General features: G+C 43.4%; 1 protein-coding gene across 2 annotated transcripts in view; it reads right to left on the reverse strand.

Annotated features, from left to right (window-relative positions):
• The window catches only part of RASA3 (RAS p21 protein activator 3), a 335,356-nt gene that overhangs the window by 163,571 nt on the left and 150,656 nt on the right, over window positions 1–21,129 (reverse strand). For both annotated transcript variants that reach the window (XM_040336372.1, XM_040336371.1), the window contains exon 4: window positions 1,748–1,842. In XM_040336372.1, coding sequence (XP_040192306.1) covers window positions 1,748–1,842 — 95 coding nt within the window. The remainder of the gene's footprint in view (window positions 1–1,747; window positions 1,843–21,129) is intronic.

Raw genomic sequence — 21,129 nt, forward strand, 5'->3', positions numbered from 1 at the left:
AGAAACTGAGTATCATAAAAACAACTATATTATGTAGCATTAAAATATATATTACACAGCATTAAAAATTACTCTGCACATAGGGGTTCACAACATGCAAAATTTCTAATTACAGTTTACGTGTGGACTCAACGCATTTCTGGAATCTTTCTTTAGGAGAAATGTGACAGAATCAATACACTGGAACCCGCTCCTAATCTTTCAAAGAGTAATATCAGCCAGTAGAATAGACTGGAATTCATAGCATGTTGCCTATAGAGGTACAAATGGGTAAGCCAAGGTGAAACCACTGCTTCTCAGTGGGAAATTCCGGTAGAGTCAATAAACAGCTAATGGTTTTGTACATATAATCTTAAAAAAGAAAGACTGACTACCCAATGAGGAGCTATCCAGACCCAATGTGAGTAAATCACCATAAAGACAGAGTAGTAATCAAATTAGCAAGGAACATATATTCCAAAGAGAGCGCTCTTGAAAAGTATCTTAGAAACAGACTCAGGTCACATCAATCCAGCCTGTAGGGGGTGTGTTCTGTAGTCCTCGTACTTTTCTTGTGCTGGGGTAACAATACGGTTTATCCATAGATGTAGCATAGTACAGTGAGAACAAACTTGCCACCATATGACAGGATATGTGTTACTGGCAGGCTCACCAGATGAGATTAAAGAAAATGCAGCCATCATATCTAGTAAGACTACTAGTAAGCTGCAATATAAAATTTTCATTTTTGATCTTGGATTTAGAAATTCTTTAAAGGGTAGCTCCACTTTCATGAAAAAAATATATATATATAGCATATACAATTGCTACACCAGTCATATTGTAATTGAAGGTTATTAAAAATGACATTTCCTTTTCAATATCCAGAGCTGTAATTTCCTGTAAAATGCAATATGGCAACCTGGAAGCATTCTGTACACAGATGGTGTACAGAGCGCCCCCCAGAAATGTCATTTCCTGCTTGTGTGATTGGCTTACTGATTTTCCCAGAAGTCTGCCCTAAGATACAAGTCAGATATTAGACATCCCCTGCAACAAAAATTTTATTTTTGGAAAGATACACTGAAAGAGAGATATAATTTCAAGGGATTCACAACTTGCCCTTTCATTATTAGAACCATGCAAGTGCAGCAGCTGATAGATTATGAAGTCACTCCCATTCACATTCGCTTTGCACATGTACATGGACACAGACAAATTACTATTTCTTTAGAATAGTAAATGGTAGGACTAGTTTGTTAAATTCCTTGCAATGTACATACATCACCCAGAGGGGAATATTTTTTGGTGTTACTCTTTAAGGCTGGGTTCACATATTAGCATGCAGCGGCTCACAGCAGGAGTCCGGTGCGCCCTCGTTCACTGTTTCAGGTTTGATTTCAAGGGCTGAATTCTGACCTGAAACGGACCAAAAGACGCACGTTCCTGTGCAAATCGCATCGGTGTCGCTGCAGAGACATATGAACCGGCTCCAGAGAGAGCCGGTCACAATCTCCTGCTAGTGCGAATTGAGTGGGGGGAACCCCCATCCAATACGCACTAGTGAGAAACCAGCCTTCATGTAAGGTTGTGATTGGTTTCTGAGGCGAACCATGACCATACAGAAACACTAGCACTCAAGCACCAGAGACAGATCCTCTTCATCAGCTCTGCGTGCTCACTAGAACCTAAGGAGCCATTGTAGTAACCTATGTGTGTCATGGGAAATACTTTATTTTATATTCACTGGGCTATGGCTGTAGCTGACCTGTACTTCTGAATCAGCATCCACGTGTTGAACTTGGAACCATGTTTCCCTGTTGTTGTACTTCTGAAGATCTTCTTTCAGTATTGCAACTTTGCCTAGAACAGAGACAAAGAAAACACAAGCGTTATTAAAAAAAAAAAAATGGGGGGGGGATATAGAGGGAGGATTGTCAAAAAATAATAAAAGTAGACCTTCTTAGTAAACTCATATGGTACAATATAGAACTTTTAGAAAAGTGAAAGTGCAAGCAACAAAGTGCATTAAGCTATATCAGCCACATTGATTTAATCAAAGCAGGACAAGAACTATTCTTTTAGGTTGCTCTAAGTTACATGCACATACTGTGTGCAACATACTTCACTATCTGATGATGAAATCCACTTCACTGGATGTGTGGAAATTGGTATTTAAAGGTCTATCTGATGATTAAATAAAAAGACCAGAAACAAATCTAATTAATGAGATTACAAAGGATTTGTATGGAGGACATGCAGTAGCCACTTCTGCTTGCCCACAGTCACACCCTCCATGCACTGCGCATTCATCAATCATTCATCATCGGGGCCCTCCCAACCCAGATTTAGGTTATAAATACAGGGAGAATGCTAGTGGAAAAAAGCTTAGAATCACCTGACTTCCCTGACAGCTCTTATATAGCTGAGGGCGGAGCAAGAGACACAAGGGGAATCGCCGGGGTTACCCAGTGACGTGTACGGGTGACCCCGCCCCCCTCTGATGCAACGCAGGTTTCTTGTTGCATCAGAGGGGACGGGGTCACCCATATAGTATAGTATAGACACCCCCTAGGTAAGAAATATAAAGGAATATTTCACTTTTATTGTTTAACTTTAAGCATGATTAAAATCACTGCTCCTGAAAAAACGGCAGTTTTTAAAACTGTTTTTTTGCATTGATACATGTCCCCCGGAGCAGGACCTAGGTCCCCAAACACTTTTTATGACAATAACTTGCATATTAACCTTTAAAATTAGCACTTTTGATTTTTCGTGTTCGTACACATTTTTTGCCTGTTCGCATGTTCTGCTGCGAACCGAACCGAGGGGTATTCGGCTCATCCCCAGCCTCTAAACTCAACTCCATAAAAGCCTTTGTGTCAATGTACAACACATACTGTAGGCTTTTCCAAGAGTACAAGTGCTGTGGTTAGATGAGATTCAACCTCTCCTCTCTGAATTATGAAGAATTATGTTCAGGATAGGAAAACGTGGAAAACCGCAGCAAAATCGCAACGCGATCTTGCCGTGTTTTGCATTTTCCTGCACCTGTGGTAAATGTAGGCAGGGTGTACATGAAATACACTTCCAGCGCTAATAGGTCTTCCAAGGTGTGACATAACAGGTATCAGATAAAATGGTGGTGTAAAAGGTATATATGGTATCCCAAAGCTAGATGGTATCCCAAAGCCTAGCTATGAGGAAGGGGGAGCGCCCCTGAAACGCATTAGCTGTACCACATGTTCTGTGCATGTCCATGCACTGTGTTTATGGTCTTTTGTCAGTTGCATTTTGTGAGTACCCACTTTTATACAAAAAAAATGTATTATTAAATTATCTCTGGTAATGCACTAGGTTTGTGTGCGCCTTCCATTTCAGTTTTTCTTGTAGGGTGTACATGAAGCCTAAAGGAGGAGAAATCTTCTAACGAGGACACTAGTCCTGGTGTCCCTGATTACACCCCAGGATTTCCTCATTTTGGAGAGATTTTCTCCCACTTCCTGTTTTGGCTAAAGAACAGGAAGTAAAGGGAAATCTCCCCCCCCCCAAATAGGGGTTATACACCCCCCCCCCCTTACTCTATCCAAAATGAAAAAAAAAAGTATTGCCTTTGGTTCTACTTTAATGTATTCATTATGTAATAAAGCAAAAAACTATAGCTGGGGATAATCACTATATGCAAAGTGCAATAACCCATAGCGGATCAACTGCACTAGTTCACTGGCACTGCCTCTTTTTTAATGTTTAACTCAAACAAATACAGAACTGCTGAGTACACTGATGACGTCAGTGACCACAAGCCTATGTCAAGAAATCCCAATATTTCAGATTACAGTTAGCCAGCTATGTTAACTGTTCCCATTTATAAGATCCAGTCAGAGTTGCTTTCATGTAAAAACCATGTTAGGGAAAAAAACAGTCATACTTTACATCATTTTTAGAAGAAGAATGAAAACACGAACTAAGTCTGGGGAGCCCAATACCATAGGAGTAGGAAAACATTAATAGAGGGGGTCATAAGCTCCTTGAGGGCAGGGACTGATGTGAAATGTAAAAAACGCTGCGCAAATTGATAGCACTATAAAAATACATGTAATAAATAAATAAATAACACCATTACCATGGTAGAAAATAAAAGTGAAAAATAAGAAAAGAAATAAGTAGGTCAGAGTATGTAATAAGATCATTGTTGGGATCTGATTCTGTAGCAGTCTTGTATTATGGAAAGGATGATGGGAGACCTACTTGTTGTTTGCCTGCTTGAGCCGCTCCTGCTGTGAACATTACCTTTCGCTAAATGCTACAATCTGACAGCGCTATATTTGTCTTCACATAATGCCAGGAAATTATTTTTAGCCCAGACAATTATGCTATTAAACGCTTGTTTTCTCATTTATTTGGACTTGATATATTGAGAATCTCTATTCAGCTTACTGTATTATCACTAAGCGTTATCATATTAAATGTATTACACAACGACTCCTAATTAGATTGATTAAAATAGTACTTTATGTTCTTTTAAAGCAAAATGTCAAAAACAAAAATGTCGACAACAATTCATACTGCTTTTTATTATTTTTCAGTTAAAAATAGCAGCCGATATATCTAAAATGATGGGAGGGGATTTGTAAATCTTCAGAAGACAACCAAGGGAACGTTGCTGTATAGTATGTAGTAAATGACACATGGAAGATCATACCTGTTTACACCTATATGACTTCCATACATGTATAAAAGCCTGATTTAACAGGCAACGCTAACACAAGAAAACACAAAAACAATGCAATGTCTATATTGCTACCACAAAACAATTAGGCTGGCCATAGATGGCCGAAATTCAGCAGGTTCAGCAGGGACCGGCCGAATTTCGGTCTGTGTGTGGCCATTCCTGTTCCGCAGAAGTTGATCGTTAGATCCACTTCAGCCAAAAAGGGTTGTTGGAAAATTGTTCTCAAACAGCTGGCTGTACCCAGTGATCCTTGTACTGCAGAGAGTCCCGCTGTAGAATACAATGGCACGGGGAAGGATTCCTCTCTCCACTTTGTTTGTATGGATGGAGGAATCTATTGTTTTTTTTGTTTTTTTTTTCATTCAGCCCACTGGCTGGTCAAAAAACAAAAACAAATACTCTTTGGCCAGCTTTAGGCCCCTTCCATCCGTTGCAGCGGAGTCCACCAACTCAGTGGGAGATCTCTCCATTGATCTCCACTGAGCCGGCGGATGACAGGTCACTGAGTGGGTAGGGGCCTGTCGAGCACCCCTGATTCCTATGGAGAGATTGGATAGACCTCACCCGATCCATTCCGCCAGGACGGATGGCAAACTTATCGCCATAAGTCTGATTTTAGCGGATCGATGCGGATTGGATGTCAGCGGACATGGTCCGCCCATGTGAAAGGGGCCTTAGGCAGGCAGTTGAACACATTCTTATTGATTTTGGTTAAAAATACAGTAAAACCTTGGTTTGCTAGCATAATTCGTTCCAGAAACATGCTTGTAATCCAAAGCATTTGTATATCAAAGCATTTTTTTACAGGGCATAAAAGAGAAGAGAGGCACTTCTAAGTGTAGCAATAAGTTGCTAAATGTTGTACCTTCATTAAATGTAACCATATTGATACATTTAGAGGCTCCTCTTATCTTTTTTATACTCAGTTGTGACATGACGCTACTCTTATATCAAGATTCGCTTGTATATCAAGGCAAAATTTATTAAAACAATTTGCTTGTCTTGCAAAATGCTCTCAAACCAAGTTACTCTCAAACCAAGGTGTTACTGTACCATTAAACTAACAGATTTTATAAACCTGTATAGGCTACAATGCTGCAGGAGCTTTTAGCTGTAGCCCACCATATGTTAGATTTTTCAGCTGCATTCGCACTTGGCTGCTTTGAAAACAAGGACAGAATTGTGCGTTTCTGTTTGCGGTTTTAGAAACATGGCAAAATGCACAACACAATTACAATGCCATTACTTCTTAACAGCACCCCAAAAGCGTTGCGATTTTTCTGTGTTTGTCGCATGACAAAACAAGCCTTGCCAAATGTGCCTGGCTCAATGCCAAAATCTGGTACATGGGCCTCTTTGGTCGAAAAGGCATGAAAAACATGAACAACAAAAAGTGAACAGGGAATGTGCATTCCTGCTACGTGATGTGTGAATGGGGCCTTAAAGAAAGCTTATTTTTGCAGAAGCACTGAGAATGAGAATTTCTACGCTAGGGTTGCTAGGAGTTCCATGAACTTAGGACGTAGTTTGCCCCTTGAACAGCATCATGTGTTGGCATGGTGTGGGCAGGTCAGCCACCAATTCCATAATAACCACTGACATATAAATATGGAAAAAGTGCGCTCACCAAATATCACAAAAAATAAAATAAAAGCTGCAAGCTCAAAAATGTTATACAAACATAAATATCATAGACAAAAAGGTGGATGTGCGCTAAAAAATGAATATGCCTTCATAGGTCATCTATACAAATGTGATAAAACCATAAATATGGATAATAGTCCAATGCGTGAGACAAATAATAAAATATATAAAAAGATGATTAGTCCAAAATTGTGTCAAATCTGTGTGATGGCACAATGCCGCAAAGGTGCAATAATAATGCTAATGCTCTGGGTCCACCATTCACTGCAAATTGCTGACCCTTACCGGAAAAAAAGATCCTAACGGATCATGTCAAGCAGAAATCGCCGAGTCACATAAGCTGAAGGAAGAGCCTGTCTCCTGATGCGATTTTCCAGGGAGTCACCAATCCACCAGCGAAGCAACCAGAGAAAATAAAACTAATATAGTGTAAATCTGTGCGATATTGAATACACATAGAGCATCCCCCAGTGACTGGCAACAGACAGTGTGAACAAAAGGACAACCACCACCAATACACACACTGACCCTTACCAGAGACTTTGATCACTAAGGATCAGTTAAAGCAGAGGGGATGTAAGCAGCAAAGGGAAATGGAGCGTCTCAACCAATGTCCTCAGATTCGTCAGGAAAGCCAGGAAGGTCATGGGAAAGAAACTCACAATAGCGTGATACCGTATGGGAATTTTATTAAGAATACGAGTAGCACACTTACAGTTATGAAGCATAAAAACAGCATGTAGTAAAAGCCGGCCGGCATGTCAGAACTAATGCGTCCTCAAATTGCGGTGACGTCAGCACGTCGCCTCCCAACGTTTCGTCTAAGATAGACTTGGTCACGGGTAATAACCACTGACAGCCCAAGGCTGGATCAGCCTGCACCATAGCAATGCATGATACTGATATAGTACAGGCACTATGCAGAGCCACCCATAGCTTTTAAGAGCGGACAAAAGTACATCTCCATCCAGACCTGCTTCACCTCCTGTCCTCTGCCATGCTGCTGGAGCTGTGAGGTAGGGCTCAAATGGGAAGAGGGGACTGTGTGATAGGGAGCTTTGATGTAATAATGAGACTGATGTGATGAGAACACTCAGTGATGGGAGGGATTCTGATGTGATGAGAGGAGTGCCTCGGGGGACTCTAATGTGATGAGAGCACTCTGAGGTAGGTAGAGTCTAATGTGATGAAAGCAGGGCCAGGACAAGGGGTTGGCAGGAGGGACGGTTGCCTCTGGCGCAATGGATTATTGCAGGGATGGGGGGCACCCTGACCCTAACCCTAAGGGAAAGGAGGGGCGCAGTTTTGCATCTTTGCCCTGGGCGCTGGATGACCTTTTCCCGACACTGGATGAGAGGACTCTGCTATATGGGAACTCCGATGTGATGAGTGGACTCTGTAAAAAGGGAATAGTGATGTGACAAGAGGGATTATGTGATGGGGGGACTTTGCAGAGAGCCCCAATCACAAAGTCCTTCCATCACAAAGGGGGTAGTCCGATGTGATGGATGGACACTTTAGTGTAAGGATTATGCAGTAGGATGGAATCTGATGTGATGAGAGGACTCTGTGATGGAGGAAAGTGCAAAGTGGATACTCTGATGTGATGGGGGGACCACATGTACACTCATTGGCCACTTTATTAGGTACACCTGTTCAATTGCTTGGTAACACAAATTAGTAATCAGCCAATCACATGGCAGCAACTCAATGCAGTTAGGCATCTAGACATGGGGAGCCATACATCAGAGTATCCCCTAGATGCCTAACTGCATTGAGTTGCTGCCATGTGATTGGCTGATTACTAATTTGTGTTACCAAGCAATTGAACAGGTGTACCTAATAAGACGACTTGCTAAAGTTCAAACCGAGCATCAGAATGGGGAAGACAGGGGATTTAGGTGACTTTGAATGTGGCATGGTTGTTGGTGCCAGACGGGCTGAGTATTTAAAAAACTGCTGATCTACTGGGATTTTCAGGCAAAACCATCTCTAGGGTTTACAGATAATGGTCCGAAAAAGAGAAAATATTTAGTGAGTGGCAGTTGTGCGGACGAAAATGCCTTGTTGATGTCAGAGGTCAAAGGAGAATGGGCAGACTGGCTCGAGAGGATAGAAAAGCAACAGTAACTCAAAAAAACACTCGCTACAACTAAGGCTACAGCAGCAGAAGACCACACCGGGTGCCCCTCCTTTCAGCTAAGAACAGGAAACTGAGGCTACAATTCGCACAGAATCACCAAAATTGGACTAATTTTAATTCAATAAAATGCTGACCCCCCCCCCTCCCCCGAAAAATCACGCCCACCAAAAGGCCCCTACATCCATTATTGTATATCATGAGAGGGTGAGAGAGAGAGGGAGGGTTGAGGGAAAGGGGTGAGAGAGGGTGGGTGAGAGAGGGGGGTGAGTGTATGAAAAAGAGAGGGAGTGTAAAAGAGAGGGGGTGAGTGTAGGACCCCTTTTTACACTGAGGCGTTTTTTAGGCGCTTTTGGGCTAAAAATATCGCCTGTAAAGCGACTGAAAAACGCTTCCGCTGCAGTCCCAGTGTGAAAGCCTGAGTGCTTTCACACTGGGGCGCTGCCAGGGAGTTAAAAAAAAGTCCTCCAAGCAGCATCTCTCTTTTAAAAAACGGCCCACTGAGCCATCGGCCCACCGGGAAACTCCCTGTAGTCCCTATGGCCAGTCCATCCCTGACTACAGTGTACCCATCTTCTGATGGCTCCTTCCAGCAGGATAATGCACCATGGCACAAAGCTCAAATCATCTCACCACTGGTTTCTTGAACATAACAAAAATGTCACTGTGTTCTAAATGCCTCAACAGTCACCAGATCTCAATCCAGTAGAGCACCTTGGGATGTGGTGTAATGGGAGATTTGCATCCTGGATGTGCACTTGACAAATCTACAGCAACTGCGTGATGCTATCATGTCAATATGGACCAAAATCTCTGTTAAATCTATGCCACAAAGAATTAAGGCAGTTCTGAAGGCAAAAAGGTGTCCAACCCGGTACTATCAAGGTGTACCTAATAAAGTGACCAGTGAGTGTATATATGATGACAACTACAGAGGATCAAAATAGCTATAGCACACATTAGTAACAAGAAGTCCATTTGAAACTGAATATGATACTTCAATATCTTATCACCTGCCAGGCAAAAAAAGCAAAACAAGGAAACATTCTGAAATAACAAGAATTGTTCAAAGTATTCCTGAACCACTGGAGTTGTCTTCATGGTATTAGGAAATTGCGAGGACCTAATTTGAAAAGCAACCAAGCAATTGGGTTCTAATACAAGATCCAAATCATTCATTTTGTGCTTCACTGGGCAAACGAAATTGTGGAACACATTTGTCTGAAAATAATGAAACTGCACAGAGCAATGATAACAAGCTGGGGCACAATATACACGTGCAGGGAGAGGGATAGCATTCCGTACAGGCGCCACCAGGAGACCTGAACTGAGACCGAGAGTGAAAAAGAATAGGCTGTCACAAAATGACAGGTACTAAATAGTTGTGCCCGCAGATAGCTGACCAACACCCTGGTTCACTCATTTTGAAAAAGTTATTTACCAAGGCAGACATTTTCTCAGCAACACTGATTTTAGCCTATATCCTACCGAATAAGAAAGAAGCCCAGTTACTGTTCCTGTATCTTGAGAAATATGTACAATCCAGAGCAAACTATGAATAAAATATTTAAACAGCAGGAGCTTAAAGAAATGTGGTGATGCTGAAACATTGAGAAAATACTCTGTAGGCCTCATACACACTTGGGCGTTTAGCCGTGGCATTTTTCAGCCTCTTATGGACTGTAACAGGCTGCTGGATGCAAGGCTGGATGTTGCACCTGTGTCTTCTGCCTAAAAATGCCTGAATCTGACTCACAGGGGCTAAACACCACAATGGCACTCCTGTGTTTAACGTTGCAGGAGAAGTAATTTGAAAAGTATAAAGAACTTTAGGCCTCCCAGAAGACTTTTCCTGTATTTATGTTCCTGCTTTAAAAAAGGAAGTAGGGACAAAACTTTTATGGCCATATTTCCCTGGTTACTCTCCTGTGACGTAGAACCAGCTGATATGGCAGAATCAGCCATAGCCTGCTATTAGTTGACATGGCAGAGCTGCTCCAGGCTCTGGAAAGATCCTGACAATTTTGTTGGGATCCTCCCAGCTGCTAGACTGACAGCTGGGTTTACCACTCAGCATGCAGCTGAAAGCCGTAGCCAGCTGCGCCTGCCGTATTCCCTGGCCAGTACTCCATTGAACATTGTAGGAGGAGAGGAGAGAAATGACTGACAGTCCCTGCTCTCCACTCTGAGAAGACCAAGAACTGAGTGAGCGGTGGTCAAGTGATTGCTCAGTTCTCAGCCTTAGAGCCAAAGTGGGACAAACGCAGAATCACATCAATGCTGCAGCATAGAGGTGAGTATATATGCTGATTTTTTGCAAACCCCAAACTTCTCCTTTAACCACTTTCCCACCGGACCATTTGTCAGCCTTAAGACCAGAGGTGTTTTTACAATTTTCCACTGCGCTGCTTTAACTGGCAATTGCGCGGCCATACAATGTTGTACCCAAACAAAATTTGCGTCCTTTTTTTCCCACAAATAGAGCTTTCTTTTGATGGTATTTGATTGCCTCTGCGATTTTTAATGTTTGCGATATAAACGGAAAAAGAGCGAAAATTTTGAGAAAAAATGATATTTTCTACTTTTTGTTATAAGAAAAATCGAACAAACTCAATTTTAGTCATACATTTTGGCCAAAATGTATTCAGCCACATGTCTTTAGTAAAAAAAATGCCAATAAGCGTATATTTATTGGTTTGCGCAAAAGTTATAGCATCTACAAACTAGGGTACATTTTCTGGAATTTACATAGCTTTTATTTTATGACTGCCTATCTCAATTCTTGAGGTGCTAAAATAGCAGGGAAGTACAAAACCCCCCCAAATGACCCCATTTTGGAAAGTAGACACCCCAAGGAACCTGCTGAAAGGCATGTTGAGTCCATTGAATATTTTTTTTTTTTGTAACAAGTGATTGAATAATGACAAAAAAAAAAAAAAGAAATTACAAAAAGTTGTCACTAAATGATATATTGCTCACACATGCCATAGTTATATGTGGAATTGCACCCCAAAATACATTCTCCTGCTTCTCCTGAGTACGGGGATACCACATGTGTGAGACTTTTTGGGAGCCCAACCACGTACGGGGCCCCGAAAATCAAGCACCGCCTTCAGGATTTCTAAGGGCGCAAATTTTTGATTTCACTTCTCACTACCTAAGACAGTTTTGAAGGCCATAAAATGCCCAAATAGCACAAAATCCCCCCAAATGACCCCATTTTGGAAAGTAGACACCCCAAGGAATCTGCTGAGGGGCATATTGAGCCCACTGAATATTTTTTTTTTTTGTACCAAGTGATTGAATAATGACAAAAAAAAAAAAAGAAAAAAGAAATTACAAAAAGTTGTAACTAAATGATATATTGCTCATACATGCCATGGTTATATGTGGAATTGCACCCCAAAATACATTCTGCTGCTTCTCCTGAGTACGGGGATACCACATGTGTGGGACTTTTTGCGAGTCTAGCCGCGTACGGGACCCCGAAAACCAAGCATCGCCTTCAGGATTTCTAAGGGCGCAAATTTTTTATTTCACTCCTCACTACCTATCACAGTTTTGAAGGCCATAAAATGCCCAAATAGCACAAACCCCCCCCAAATGACCCCATTTTGGAAAGTAGACACCCCAGGCTATTTGCTGAGAGGCATGTTGAGTCCATGGAATATTTAATATTTTGCCACAAGTTGCGGGAATATGACAGTTTTTTTTTTTTTTGCACAAAGTTGTCACTAAATGATATATTGCTCACACATGCCATGGGCATATGTGGAATTACACCCCAAAATACATTCTGCAGCTTCTCCTGAGTACGGGGATACCACATGTGTGGGACTTTTTGGGAGCCTAGCCGCGTACGGGACCCCGAAAACCAAGCACGGCCTTCAGGATTTCTAAGGGCATACATTTTTGATTTCACTCCTCACTACCGATCACTACCTATCACAGTATTGAAGGCCATAAAAGGCCAAGATGGCACACAACCCCCCCAAATGACCCCATTTTGGAAAGTAGACACCCCAAGCTATTTTCTGAGAGGCATTTTGAGTTCATGGAATATTTTATATCTTGCCACCAGTTGCTGGAATATGACAAACTTTTTTTTTTTTTTTTTTTTTTTTGCACAAAGTTGTCACTAAATGATATATTGCTCACACATGCCATGGTTATATGAGGAATTGCACCCCAAAATACATTCTGCTGCTTCTCCTGAGTACGGGGATACCACATGTGTGGGACTTTTCGGGAGCCTAGCCGCGTACGGGGCCCCGAAAACCAAGCACCGCCTTCAGGATTTCTAAGGGCGCAAATTTTTGATTTCACTCCTCGCTGCCTATCACAGTTTCGGAGGCCATGGAATTCCCAGATGGCACACAACCCCCCCAAATGACCCCATTTTGGAAAGTAGACACCCCAAGCTATTTGCTGAGAGGCATGGTGAGTATTTTACAGCGCTCATTTATTTTTGAAAATGAAGAAAGATATATATATATATTTTTTTTTCTTTTTTCAATTTTCAAATCTTTGTGACAAAAAGCAAGATCTGCAAAATACTCAACATACCTCTCAGCAAATAGCTTGGGGTGTCTACTTTCCAAAATGGGGTCATTTGGGGGGGTTTTGTGCCATCTGGGCATTCCATGGCCTCCGAAACTGTGATAGGTAGTGAGGAGTGAAATCAAAAATTTACACCCTTAGAAAGCCTGAAGGTGGTGATTGGTTTTTGGGGTCCCGTACGCGGCTAGGCTCCCAAAAAGTCTCACACATGTGGTATCCCCGTACTCAGGAGAAGCAGCAGAATGTATTTTGGGGTGTAATTCCACATATGCCCATGGCATGTTTGAGCAATATATCATTTAGTGACAACTTTGTGCAAAAAAAATAAAATAAAATAATAATAATTCTCTTTCCTACAACTTGTGTCAAAATATAAAATATTCCATGGACTCGAGATGCCTCTCAGCAAATAGCTTGGGGTGTCTACTTTCCAAAATGGGGTCATTTGGGGGGGTTTTGAACTGTCCTGGCATTTTATGAACAACATTTAGAAGCTTATGTCACACATTACCCACTCTTCTAACCACTTGAAGAAAAAGCCCTTTCTGACACTGTTTGTTTACATAAAAACATATTATTTTTTTGCAAGAAAGTTAAGTTGAACCCCCAAACATTATATATTATTTTAAAGCAAAGGCCCTACAGATTAAAATGGTGGGTGTTGCATTTTTTTTTACGTCGCAGTATTTGCGCAGCGATTTTTCAAATGCATTTTTTTGGGCAAAAATACATATTTTTTTATTTTAATGCACTAAAACACACTATATTGCCCAAATGTTTGATGAAATAAAAAAGATGATCTTAGGCCGAGTACATAGATACCAAACACGACATGCTTTAAAATTGCGCACAAATGCGCAGTGGCGACAAACTACATACATTTTTAAAAGCCTCTACGGGTTACCACATTAGATTTACAGAGGAGGTCTACTGCTAAAATTACTGCCCTCGATCTGACCTTCGCGGTGATACCTCACATGCATGGTACAATTGCTGTTTACATATGACGCCAAACCAACGCTTGCGTTCGCCTTTGCGCAAGAGCAGGGGGGGACAGGGGTGCTTTTTTTTTTTTTTTTTTTTTATTATTATTTAATTTGCTTTTTTAATTTTATTTTAAACTGTTCCTTACTTTTTTTTATTATTTTTATAATTTTTATTGCCATCTTAGGGCATGTAAATATCCCCTATGATAGCAATAGTTAGTGACAGGTACTCTTTTTTGAAAAAATTGGGGTCTATTAGACCCTAGATCTTTCCTCTGCCCTTAAAGCATCTGACCACACCAAGATCGGTGTGATAAAATGTTTTCCCACTTTCCCAATGGCGCAGTTTATATCCGGGGAGGGGACATACCCTCCCACTGCTTGTAAAAGCAGTTTAGAGGCTAATTAGCCGCTAGGACTGCTTTTACATGAAAGCCGACCGCTGGCTGAAAAGAATGATACCAAGATGATACCTAAACCCGCAGGCATCATTCTGGTATAACCATTCAAAGTCCAGCAACATACCATACGTTGATGGTTCTTGTTGGACATGTATTGTAATCTTTTTTTTGTTTCATGCAGCCTGTTGGCTGAACGAAAAAAAGATTGATCGGTGGGTATGCCCACCATTAGAATACCTCCCTTCATCCACCCACTTCTAATGATGGGCATACACGCACCATTTATATATGCCGAAGCATGGGGGCATCCTCCCGCAAAAAAGTTATGCCGCTCACACACGTATGTACGCCGCATAAAAAGTTATGGCGCATACACACGGTCGGACTTTTCCACGGGCAAGCTTCCGACGGAATTTCGACCGTATGTACGCGGCATTAGGAGCAAAATCGCTCCTCCGCCCCTAATGCCCCCATGCTTCGGCATATATGATCTTTTTTTAACTGTGGTGGTGAAATCACCTCCCACAGTGTTGGAGTCGCGGCTTTATGTATCGTGGGAGCAAACGCTGTTGCTGTCACGCTAAATAAATCCGTGCTGCAACTGAATGGCGTACCTGCTAAGCAAATGATGGTTAAACATTATAACAAAGTAACATTACATTTTAACATTAAGATCTTACCATACCATACCTGCAAAGCAAATACCAAAAAAATAAATACAGTAAAAAATAAAAAAATTTTTAACGCAACCTGTGCCTAAAAAATATACATGCCGAAGCATGGGGGCATCCTCCCGCATAAAAAGTTATGCCGCATACACACGGTCGAACTTTTCCATGGGCAAGCCTCCGTCGGAATTTCGACCGTATGTACGCGGCATTAGGAGCAAAATCGCTCCTCCGCCCCTGCTGCCCCCATGCTTCGGCATATATGCTTTTTTTTTAACCGTGGTGGTGAAATCAGCGTTGGAGTCACAGCTTTATAAATCGTGGGAGCAAACGCTGTTGCTGTCACGCTAAATAAATCCGCGATGCAACTGAATGGCGTACCTGCTAAACAAATGATGGTTAACAATAAAACAAACATTACAGTATAACATACCATACCTGCAAAGCAAATACAATAAAACATTGTAAAAATAGAGAGAATAGATATAGAACAATAGTGAGTGGACAGTAGAGAGTGAACATAAGAGAACAATAAAGAGAGGAGAAAAATACAACCACAACTATTTTTGGATTTTTTATTTTATATTTTTTTTGTGTTTTTGTGTGAGTTTTTTTAATTTTTTTTCCACTTTTTTTCACTTTTATAAAAACTGTAAGAAAACTGTAAACTGAACCTTGCAGATTATGGTCTCTCAAAATGTGATGGCCATCACATATTCCGAGACCCTGTGTTGGTGTGCCTAGGACTGTGTGGTGCTGTACCCTACGCTAAAACTCAATTAGTGTGTGGTAGCGTTTGAAACATACACCAATGCAGAGACCAGGTTGGTCAGGACAGTCGGGACAATAAAAGCGGGTGTCACGCCTAAATCCGAGTTTGCTGCAGACACGACATCTTTTTTGGCGGGTTTTTTGGGTAGGGGTACCAGGGAGGACAAAAGGAAAATGCCTCTCATACAGCCGGCTCACTGCATTTGCGTTGGGAAGGTGGGGCACAGCACCATCTGGAAACAGAAGGGCTTCGACGATCTCTTCCTGGAATTTTAGGAAGGATCCAGTCCGTCCTGAAGCTCTGTATAGCACATGAGCGTTCAGCAAAGCCAATTGAAACAAATACACTGACACTTTTTTGTACCAGCGTTTGGACCTCCGGGCAATTAGGTACGGCGCCAACAACTGGTCATTGAGGTCCACCCCTCCCATGTTAAGGTTGTACTCGTGGATACAGAGGGGTTTCTCCACAACACCAGCCGCCGTAGGAATTTGGACTGCCGTGTCTGCGTGAAGCGTGGACAGAACGAAAACATTCCGTGAATCCCTCCACTTCACTGCTAACAAATTATTACACTGTAAGCAGGCTCTCTCCCCCCGACTAAGACGGGATTCTACAAGCCGTTGGGGGATGCCCCGGCGATTAGGTCGCACGGTGCCACATGCGCCAATTCCATAATCAAAAAGGTGACTAAAAAGTGGCACGCTTGTGTAATAATTGTCCACGTACAAGTGGTACCCCTTTCCGAATAAGGGTGACACCAATTCCCACACTATCTTACCAGCGCTCCCTATGTAATCAGGGCAATTCTCCGGCTCTACGTGACTGTCTTTTCCCTCGTAAACCATAAAGCTAGATGTATAGCCTGTTGCCCTGTCACAGAGCTTATACAACTTGACCCCGTATCTGGCACGCTTGCTGGGAAGGAATTGTTTGAATGACAAGCGGCCAGAAAACTTAACCAGGGACTCATCAACGCAGACAACTTGATGGGGATTATACAAGGCTGCAAACCGTTCGTTGAAGTGGTTTACGAGGGGCCGAATTTTGTAGAGCCGATCGAATTCAGGGTCTCCCCGAGGACGACAGAGTTCATTGTCACTAAAATGCATGAACCGCAAGATCTGCTCGTATCGTGTCCTGGCCATGGAGGCAGAGAAAATGGGCATATGGTGAACTGGGTGCGTGGACCAATACATCCGCAGCTCACTCTTTTTAGTAATGCCCATGATGAGGGAAAGGCCCAGAAAGATCTTAAATTCGGAAACCGTAATTGGCTTCCAATCTCTGGCAAGGGACAGCTGGGGATTAGCGGCGAAGAATTGACCAGCGTACAAATTGCTTTGGTCCACAATAGATCTATAGAGATCTTCGGTGAAAAACAGCGAATAAAAATCCAGTGACGTAAAATCAACTGTATTCACCTGAATTCCGGGTTGGCCAGTGAATGGGGGAAGTACGGGTGCTGCAGAAGTGGTGGGTACCCAATCAGGATTGGCGAATGCAGCAGGAAGGGCACTATGGGGACGGGCCTGTCTTTGTCGTCTTCTTCTTGGTGGCAGCGGGACACTACTCGTGCTTGCCACCTCTCCAGCTTGAACTGCACTTATGGGACTCGCCACGTCACCAAGTGTTACTGCAGTGCTGGATATATGACCAGGATGTACTAGGCCGCTGGTGCTTGCCAGTTCACCAGAAGGAATAGCGGCGCTAGTACTTCTCTCCTCCATACGAGAGCCCTGCGGTTCTTGCACCTCAGCGACAGCAGAAGATCGGGGTCTGGTACGCCTGACCCTAGCAGGGACCACTCCGTCGTCAGAGCTATCTGTCAGGGAGCCACTGTCGTCTACAGGATCGTATTCTGAGCAAGAATTTGACAGATGCGTGACCTCCTCATCACTATCTGTCAGGCTCATAAACAAGTAGGCCTCTTCATCACTGTACCATCGATTTGCCATTTTGGGCTCTAAATTTAGGGGTACAGTGGTGAGATTCACAGGCAAAAAAGCACCTGACCTGTTAGTGACCGAGTCAAGCGCTACCAAAAAAACTGTTAGCGATCGCAGAGATCAGGCCTGACTCTGCGAACGCTGCAGTTATGTGTTTTTGTGTTTTGTGTCAGTGATCGATCGATCGATACTGCACTTTGGTGGGCTGGACTGGGCGAAGGGGCTAAACGCAGGTGCTAGCAGGTATCTGGGCTGATCCCGCTAACCATGCGTTTTTGGGAACCCTAAACTGCAGGGGACGCTAGTATAGATCTGATCAGATCAAGTATCGATCCGATCAGATACTATACCACTAAAGGGAGGCGTATGGTGCGTGCGTGGGTGTTAGCGCTATTGGCCGCTGCCTGGGGCGACGCAGACCCTATCTGGCGCTAAAACCAAACTTTGATCACCCGCCGGGCGATCAGGGGGTTAAAACTTTATAGCAAAAAATATGGCGGGTGCCTTGATGCTATAAAAAATTAACTAGCTAAACTGCGTCACCCGTGACACTTATACTGTGATCACTGGTGACAGGGGGTAATGAAGGGGTTAAACCTTTATTGGGGGGGGGTTAGGGGGGGTCCCTAGACTTTTTAGGGCCTAAGACTGATTACCCTAACACTTATTTTTGTCACTAATGACACAAGTACAGCGATCAAAAAAAAATCTGATTGCTGTACTGGGTGACACAGTGACAGGCAGTGAATGGGTTAATTTGGGGGGTGATCGGGGGGTGAATTGTGTGCCTACGTGACCTGGTGTCAGTGTAGTGTTGTGCAACTCACGGTTAGATGCTCTCTCCCTCTCGGTCTGGAACGGAAAGACCGACACGAGGGAGAGAGCAGTACTTCCCCTGCCAATGTTTACAAAACATTGCCAGGGGAAGACAACCATTGGTTAGAGCGATCACCAGGTCCAGGCCAGATTTTATTGGCCTGGACCTGGTGGTTGATCAGTTCTGCATCGAATCTGATCATCGGGAACGGCGGGGGGGGCGCGCGCGCGCGCCCAATTTCCGTTCACGCGTCGGACGTCATATTACGTGATCTCGCCCAGGAGAGCCACCTTGTGGACGTATTTCGACGGTGCGCGGTCGGCAAGTGGTTAACCACTTGCCGCCGCCCACTGTCAAATGATGGCTGGGCGGTGCAGCTCTTGTTCTGGGTGGACGTCATATAATGGCCGCCCAAAACAACCGTTCTCGTGCGCTCCCAGTGGCGTGCAGCACGGCAATCACGGCCGTGCCGTGTTGCTAGGACACGGCGTGACCCCGATCTGTGTATAGAGCCATGGCTGTGGCTCTTTAATCATGTGACTGGCTGTGAACTATCACAGCCGGTCACATGTAAACACGGAGATGCCGGTAATCAACTTTCCTTGCCTCACACTAACAGAGTGTGAAGAGAGGAGAGCCGATCAGCGGCATCTCCTCACAGGGGACAGCTAGGTATGTAATCAGGGCACTGATCATCAGTGCCCTGATTACAGTTAAGTGCCACCAGTGTCAGCAATGATTACCCACCACTGCCAGCAATGAGTGCCAACCAGTGCCCACAATTGCCACCAATCTGTGCCCAAAAGTGCCAGCAACCAGTGCCCAAAAGTGCCAGCAACCAGTGCCCAAAAGTGATGCCAGTCAGTGCTGGCTATCAATGCTCATCACTGCTGCCCACCAATGCTACCCAGTGCTGCCTATCTGTGCCCAGTGCCACTCATCAGTGCTGCCTATCAGTGCTCATCAGTGCCCATAAGTGCGGGATATTTGTGCCTCCTCATCAGTGCCCATAAGTGACGCCTTATCAGTGTCCATAAGTGCCACCTCATCAGTGCCCATCAATGCAGCCTATCAGTGCCTATCAGTGCCCATCAGTGCCGCCTCATCAGCGCCCATCAGGGGAAGAAATAAAAAACCTAGGAGTGATTAAATACCACCAAAAGAAAGCTCTATTTGAGTGAAGAAAATGGTAACAATTTCACATGGTTACAGTGTAGCATAACCGCGCAATTGTTATTCAAGTGTGACAGCACTGAAAGCTGAAAAATGGCCTTTGCAGGAAGGGGCTTTAAGTGCCTTGTATTGAGGTGGTAAAAACAGATTTAGGTGCATTTACACACATGTTTCTACTACAAGGGTTTACCTGCATTTAGCTGTGTTTAGAGTTTCTAATGGAATCCTGAATGCACAGAATTCTATTTTCTCTAGATTCAGCTAAACTGACCATACAAATGTATTATTTCTGTGTAGTAGCACTGATGTAAAATACATACTCAACATGGCTCTGCCCCATCCCTGCCTCCTTCTTCACAGCAATTTATGGCATTTATAACTGCCAAATTTTATAAAACAAAAACATTGCTTATATTTATTTACCCAACGGAAGTTCACTTTTGATAAATCCAGATCCGTTCTTGTTTTACTTTTCCTGAAATATGATGGAAAGAGGCAACTGCAGGCAACAAGCCATTAAACTGGAGGAAAAATGTGCATTAAAGCGGAGTTCCACCCAAAAGTGGAACTTTCGCTTTAAGTACTCTTCATTTGGCGTGTAATTTTTTTGGGGGGGGGAGTGGGTTCTTTGTTTTAAAGGAGACTTCCTGTCCCACTTCCTCCTTCCACCTAGAGGGCCGCCTAGGCGACTCCTCCCCTCCCCCTAGGCGGCCCCTCCCTCTAGGCGATCTTCTGGGACACATGACAGGTCCCAGAAGATCGTCTATCCACTCCGAGAGCGCAGCACGACTCGCGCATGCGCAGTGCACGCCCAGCTGTGAAGGCACAACCTGTCACGGATGGGTGCCCAAAGTTCCAATGGAGGCGCCGAGGAGAGGAGGGGGAGAGGAGCGGGCCTCCGTGCGGCCGCATTGATAGACCATGGAACAGGTAAGTGTCTGTTTATTAAAAGTCAGCAGCTATGCTTTTTGTAACAATATAAAAGAGCCGCGCTTTTTGTAGCTGCTGACTTTTAATAAACTAAAAATAGCCTGGAACTCAGCTTTAAAGGGGTTGTAAAGGTACAATTTTTTTCCCCTAAATAGCTTCCTTTATCTTAGTGCAGTCCTCCTTCACTTACCTCATCCTTCCATTTTGCTTTTAAATGTCCTTATTTTTTCTGAGAAATCCTCACTTCCTGTTCTTCTGTCTGTAACTCCACACCGTAATGCAAGGCTTTCTCCCTGGTGTGGAGTGTTGTGCTCGCCCCCTCCCTTGGACTACAGGAGAGTCAGGACGCCCACTAACACACAGCTCCTTTCTCTATCT

The sequence above is a fragment of the Rana temporaria genome, chromosome 2, assembly GCF_905171775.1.
Source record: "Rana temporaria chromosome 2, aRanTem1.1, whole genome shotgun sequence".
Classification (NCBI taxonomy): Eukaryota; Metazoa; Chordata; class Amphibia; order Anura; family Ranidae; genus Rana; species Rana temporaria.